The sequence below is a fragment of the Artibeus jamaicensis genome, unplaced genomic scaffold, assembly GCF_021234435.1.
Source record: "Artibeus jamaicensis isolate MK-2021 breed Jamaican fruit bat unplaced genomic scaffold, CSHL_Jam_final scaffold_1964, whole genome shotgun sequence".
Lineage (NCBI taxonomy): Eukaryota > Metazoa > Chordata > Mammalia > Chiroptera > Phyllostomidae > Artibeus > Artibeus jamaicensis.
In genome coordinates, this window is record NW_026522030.1 from 14751 (window position 1) to 21967 (window position 7217).

At 38.1% G+C, this 7217-nt stretch overlaps 1 protein-coding gene across 1 annotated transcript; it reads left to right on the top strand.

Moving 5' to 3' along the window:
• Positions 1–3603: 3603 nt before the first annotated feature.
• Positions 3604–4545, top strand: LOC119034865 (olfactory receptor 1J1). Its single transcript, XM_037126050.2, has one exon. The coding sequence runs from the start codon at positions 3604–3606 to the stop codon at positions 4543–4545; it is 942 nt and encodes a 313-aa protein (XP_036981945.2).
• Positions 4546–7217: the final 2672 nt, after the last annotated feature.

A 7217-nucleotide genomic window follows, 5' to 3' on the forward strand; every position in this document is an offset into this window, starting at 1 on the left:
ATGGCTTCCAGCCATTCCACCTCAGTGAGAATGGTCAACAGAGGACTGTGATTCCCAGAAATACTCACCTTTAATTTGAATCTGTAGTTGGGATCTGAAGCCTTTTTGCTCTTAATGAAAGTGTTTAAGGTACCAGCAGGCTGTTGAGGGAGGTGTTTTGGGTAGGGTCACCTGGAAGGCTTAATGTTCTGGAAGTCATACTACACAGGTGTAGTTCTGCATGTCCCTGAGAAAACCTGACTCAGAGAGTCTGAAAAATCTCAAGAAATTTAAGAGTGTTCCATCAGTCATTTCCCACAATCCATGAAGGTTGTGGGGTCAGGTTTGGGTCTGAGGTGCTAGAATCTGCAGAAAGTCTTCTCTGCCTCTAGGACTAAGTAGCACACTATCTTCACTTGTTTCTGAGAGACCTCATGATTAAGCATTCATTAATATTCTGATTTGATATCTGGTTCCAGATACTACAGGGAGCCAGCTCGTGGCTGCTTTGCTGTAGTCATTGAAAGCTATCATTTGACTGACTTTTTACTTACTGGACTAAGTTGGTTCATGATTACACTGTTCCTTTCACTCAGGTTGAGGTAGGGGAACCAGGTTGGCTGTATATTGTTACCTTCTGAATCCACTTGACAAAGTGGTCATGAGACCTCTGGACACTAGCTTCTTGCTTCTGCTTCTTTTCCTCATGTTGGATAAGGTCAAGTTAAAGGAGTGTATGTTTAGGTGGGAATGAAACAGAAGCAGTCTTTGCCCCTTCTTTAAATGGGAGAGAATGGGAGAGAATCAGGGCATGGGTTCTCTGCTTCCCTAGAGCATCTTTATGACGATAATTTTCTTAGACTTGACCAGCTGGCCTAGGAGCAGAAGATTTGGCCTTTGGGATTGACAACTTGCCCATTGGCTATAGTGGTTGGTCAAAGTAGTTCCATTAAACTTTAGTAGTAAAACTTTTATAAACTGTTGGCAGGAAAGGATAGGATTAAAGGAATGTTGGAAATTGATAAGAAAAATAGATCTACTGCCTTCCTAACAATGATTATTATGAAGTCATTCTTTTAAAGATATAAATATTACCAAGCTGTACAGTGCATTAAACTGATGATATTTTTCATGAATTACCTTACCTAGGCAGATTTCTCCTATGTTTGAACACGCTTTACTCTCCACCCTCCAGCTCACCCTTCTCAGACAATAACATTTTCTGGAGAATGTGACCTTAGAAGTGTTTCTGCTTTTTTCAGAACAATATCTTGATTATTTAGTGTTTAAAAAAGATATATGACTACAGGTACCCACACTCAGATTTAACAAATATTGGCATGTTTTCACATTTGTTTCCAACAGTTAAAACAAGCAACCCAGAATGCTATAGACACAGCCAAAGCTCTGTCCACCATTCCTACTTCCCTGCTATTTCTTGGTAGGGTAAACCACTATCACAGAGTTTTTTTTAATACCTTTTAATACTTTTTATGTGTTTTATACTTGTATCACATACATATATACCATAAATAATATAGTGTTGTTAAGTGTTTTGATACAATGTATTGTAAATACAATTTTGCCTCTGTTTTAATCCAGAATTTATTTTTAAAAATCTGTCCATATGGACACTGTGGTATAAAGTCCATTCATTGTTACTGCTAGGTAGGATTGGTTGCAGGAATAAACTAACCTCAGTTTATTAGTTTATTGACTATTGGGCAAATAGTTGTTTTAGTTCTTAACTATTACAAAGTTGCAAATATTAATGTGATATTTTTCTTTGTGAAGAAGTGTGAGGATCTTTCTACAGAATAGATGGAGAAAAAATAGTACACCAAAGAGAATATAAATCTTCAACTTTATAAGATATATTCAAAGTAGAAGAACTACCATAAATATTTAACAGCAATGTCTGAGAGTTTCTTTTCTTCACATGCTTGTCATTGCATGATGTTCTCATATATATTTAAAAATTTTATCAGTGGTATTTCATTGTTGTTTTCATTTGCATCTCTCATTGCTTGGAAAGTAAATCCTCTTTTAATATATGTATTGGCTATTTTGACTTCATTTTTCTGTGAATTTCTAGCTCATATATTAATTGTATTTTTTGCCTCGTCCTTATTTATTTGAAGGAATTCTGCATGTACCCCGAGTGATGATTTTTTGCTCACTCAGGACGGTACATATTCTACCATCTACAGCTTCTCTCTCTGTGGCTTTCCTACAGTAGCAGTAGTGGTTGTACTAAAGAAACTCTCTCTTAATGCAGTCACATTTATATTTATGTTGTATGCTTTGGAGGTCTTGATTCAGACATGTATTACTACCCTAAGATCATAATAGTCTACAAATTTTTCTCTAATGATTCTGAAATTTTTGCTTCTCACATTTAGGTTTTTAATACATCTGAGACTGTTAAACGTGCAATGTAAGGTAGTGATAGGATGTTATTTTTCTCTTGTGGAAAGACAGCTGCCTCAGCATCGTTGATGGGAGAGCCTGTATTGTTTTCACTGATTTATAATGCCAGTCAGTCAGTTGTAAAGTGCTTGTTATAGATGTGCCTTATTTCCAGGCTCTCTGTTTTCTGCTACTGTTTTATTGGTATATCTTTGTAAAAATACATCATCGTTGTAATCAGTATAGCTTTATAGTAAGCTTTGACATGTTATAGTGAATTCCTACCTTTTAAAAATTATGTTACATAGATATTTCAATAATTAATGATCTAGGTTAGAAAATAGATCTATCATAGGCTATTTTAGAGACACTGAAAAGATTAGAATTCCCTTTTAAAATTACCTTTGGCTTTTCTGTTGCACTTCTTTGAGTGTGATGCCATGTGACAACTAAGTAACATGGGGCCCCAAGAGTATTAGGCTTAAATGGGGTCTTGAATAAGGCCTGATAATGTTTCTTGAAGAAGCTGCCATGATGAATTTAATTGGATGTGACATCTTTTATTTCATTGACAAATTTATACTGTGTATGTATTAATTGTCTGTGATAGATTCTGGGTCCACAACCAATGAACAGATTAGAAATAATTATAGATTATGTAGGCAAGCAGGGGATACAGAGTTAAACAGATCATGACATGCAAAATTGTGGAGGCCAATGAGATTCTGATGTCAAATAATTTGCTTTGTCTCCAGAGGACAAACTCTGGAGTTGAAATGTTTGGGTCCAAATTGCAGCTTCTCCTTTTCTTATTGCTGTGAACATGAGACTGTCAGCATCAGCTCTCCCATCTGAACAGTAGAAATAATAGCAGCACCTACCTCATTCATATATTTAAGACTGTTGAGTCAGCTACTGCATGTAAACTCTTAAAACAGTGCACAAGAACAATGTTTAACAAACATTAACTGTTAGTACTACAGAGAATGGGACCACATTGAGAAAGAAAGTGGCTGTATATTATATCCTATACTTTTCTGCATTCATTCAGCAAAATATACAACAAATGTAAGAAAATAAGGATGAAGATACTTCCTGAACCAAAAGAACATTTCTATTATGCTATGTCACAACAGTCATTTTTTTTTAATTCTGAGAAAATTTACCTTTTCCTTTCAACTTTCTCCACCAGTCCCCTCTAGTTAATATGCCAGCATGAAGCCTGAGAACCAGAGCAGCGTGTCTGAGTTCCTCCTCCTGGGGATACCCATCCGTCCAGGGCAGCAGGGCGTGTTCTTCGCCCTCTTCCTGGGCATGTACCTGACCACAGTGCTGGGCAACCTGCTCATCATTCTGCTCATCAGGCTGGACTCCCGCCTGCACACACCCATGTACTTCTTCCTCAGCCACTTGGCCTTCACTGATATCTGTTTCTCATCTGTCACTGTCCCAAAGATGCTGATGAACATGCTAATCCAGCACCTCTTCATCCCCTATGAAGGCTGCATTTCACAGGTGTTTTTTTTCATATTTTTTGCGGACCTGGACAGTTTCTTGATCACTTCAATGGCTTATGACAGGTATGTGGCCATCTGTCACCCTCTGCAGTATACCACCATCATGAGTCAGCACATTTGCGTCATGCTAGTGGCTGGGTCCTGGGTCATTGCGTGTGCTTGTGCTCTTTTGCATACTCTCCTCCTAGCCCGGCTGTCCTTCTGTGCTGAGCACACCATACCCCACTTCTTTTGTGACCTTGATGCCCTGCTCAAATTGTCCTGCTCAGACACTTCCCTCAACCAACTGGTAATCTTTACTGTGGGATTAACAGCTATTATGCTTCCATTCTTATGCATCTTGGTTTCTTATGGCCACATTGGGGTGAGCATCCTCCAGGGTCCCTCTACCAGTAACATCTATAAGGCCTTGTCCACATGTGGATCTCATCTCTCAGTAGTGACCCTCTATTATGGGTCAATTATTGGTCTTTATTTTCTTCCTTCATCCAACAGCTCCAATGACAATAACATAATTGCTTCATTGATGTACACAGTGGTAACTCCCATGCTGAACCCCTTCATTTATAGCCTGAGAAATAAAGACATGAAAGGGGCCTTGAGAAAACTCTTGAATAAGAAAACATATTCTCCCAACTGATACTTGCCATGTAAATACAAATTATTGAAAATATAACTCACTTGTCTTCCTTCTTACAGCTGTCACTCACAACCTTGGATGACATTCTTAGACCTGTTAGGGGGATGAGTAAAACAAGATGTGCTTTATGGGACTTAATTTTCTCTTTTCTCAGATAGTGGGGAGTGTAAGACTTTGAGGATGCTGTGTCACTTTGACTGGTGTCATTAATCTGAAGCTGTCAGGACTGGTCCTTCTCCCAATTTTTAAGTTGTTGTAAAATGTGTTTGGTTTTTCACATCTCCATTTTTAAAGAATTTGCTATTTTGGTGCTAATACAGCTTCTCCTTCCCCAGGACCCAAACATCTAGGGATCCCGAGCCCTTCTAGAACCTTCAGGGAGAGCATATTAAATTTTATTCTCCTTACATAATTATTAACACACTGTTTTCTTGTCCTTTAGGAATACATCTCACACATCATTTCTCCCCAACACAGTCAGATACTCAGCAACAACATAAATGTCACATCCGTTGTTTCAGGTACCAGTTAAAATCTTAATATACTTTAATGTCATCTATTTTAATCCTGAGAACAGCTCTAAGAGGTATGTTGGGAAAACTGAGGCTCAAAGAGGTAAACACTGTAGGACTGAAGTTAGTGAAAGGAAGGCTTGCATCTTGGCTAGCTGACCTCAGAGCAATTCAGCCAAGGATTATAATCATTTGTGGAGAACACTGCGTCCTGAGGAGGAATAACTAGCTCAGCCTAGTGGCAGAGAACATGTGCAAAACTTCCCAGAGATGGTGCTGCTTTACCTGAGACTGAACAAATCAGAATTATGCAGACACACAAAGTTCTATCTTATCCCGATGATCCCAGGCAGAGGAGCAGCATGTTTTAGAATGTTAAACTGGAAGTTCCAACTGAGGAACCAAGATTTTATAGACACCAGATGCCAAAGTGAGTTTTAAGACACAGAGTAAAGATGTTTGATTTTTATGAGTGATGGATTGATCACTCAAAAGTAAAAAAAAACTTTTTACTTTTAGATGGAACAAGTAAGTATTTCTATGAATTCAAAAATGTGTAGAATTTTTTATCCAATATTTTATCTTCAAGTGTTCCTAGTCCCCACAGTTCACCTCATAACTCCTAAGTTCTTAGAAAATTTCAGGAAATGAATTGAGTTTTAATAGGATTTTTAGATATTTTATTTTCAGATTTTATTTTTTTTGTTAGAGTAGGTATATTTCAGGGTTTTTACTCTGCCATTCCTGCTGACATCACTTTAGAGTAATTAGTTTTAACAAAAAAATAGAGGAGTATTGAAAAGGAGCTATAATTTGAGCTTCATCATGAATGAATTTTCTAGGTGTAAAATTTGGGAAGAACATTTCAAGTTTTCATCCTTCTTCTCTAATACCTGTATTTTAGACCCTGGATTGCAGCTTCCTCTATCTTTTTAAGCTCCCTCTGGAGAAAGATAGACAAGAGCTTCACTATGCCTAATCTATTAAATAAGTTCACTTATTTTCCTGAAATGTACATGGTGTGGCAAAAGTACAATAGGTTACAGTTGTAAGTACATGAAACAATGTATTTTTGTATTCTTATTGATTAATTATTGTATTATTTTTCATATAAACAATCATGAACCTATTTTTGCCCCACCATGTAGACAATAGCATCCAATTTCCAAGGTTATTCCTGTCAACCTAAAATTAAAATACTGAAATGAAAAGCAACAAGCATTTATTTGGGATCAAAGAATTGCAATTTGGGCAGCACAGATTCAGGCAGAAATCCAAATGGTAACCCTATTACAGGTGAATACAAAGGGCTTTAATAATAAAAGGAAGGGAATGATTACATGGAAGGAAGTAGAATCCATGTTGGTTCTAATAACCTGAGCTACTCTTGCCTGTACCAGATTGATTACTGATTCTGTCTTCACATAGAGTCTAGAACCATGAGTTGGCGGTCAGGATGTCTGCTGTCCTGCTGGCTTTACAAACAATTGTAAGACAGTGCAGGTTTGGTACAGTCCAAAGATCTTGTCCAGCCTGAACAGTGCAAGATTTCAAGAAGCAAGATGTGCAAGGCAGTTTCTCTGAAATGGCTGCTCTTGTTCTATTCTAAAATGGCTCCATGTATATCAACTTTCATATTCCTCAGAACAAAGAACTCTCTCGCCGGCCTCTGGTCATCCAGGTGCTGGTCACCCAACCTTTGGCCATCCCAGGCTCTTGCCACCCTTGCTTTTGCTCTCCCATTAGAATTTAGCACTAATAAACTTTGCCTGCATACTAAAAGGCTTGCTGATCTCTAATTCTTTACTGCTTCAGCAAGAAGAACCAGGTTTCTCCTGTTAACATTATTACAGACATCCCCATTCTCCCACCTTTGTCCCCCTCCACCCAGCCCCCACTGGCCCTGGCCTTCACCACATTGTTGCCTGTATCCATGGGCTATGCATATATATTTCTGTGTTCTTTGGCTAATCTTCAGTCCCCCACCCCACACCCCCTTTCCTGTGGGATCTGTCAGCCTGTTCCAGGTATCCATACCTCTGGTCCTGTTTGTTCATCAGTTTATTCTGTTCTTTAGGTTCCCCATGTGAGTGAGATCATATGGTATTGGAGGATATATCCTTAAAATCCTGAAAAAACAGTCAGAAAGAATAAATGTAC

Bases quoted from the DNA above. Each gene is read 5' to 3' on its own strand.
- LOC119034865 (XM_037126050.2), top strand. From the start codon at position 3,604: ATGAAGCCTGAGAACCAGAGCAGCGTGTCTGAGTTCCTCCTCCTGGGG.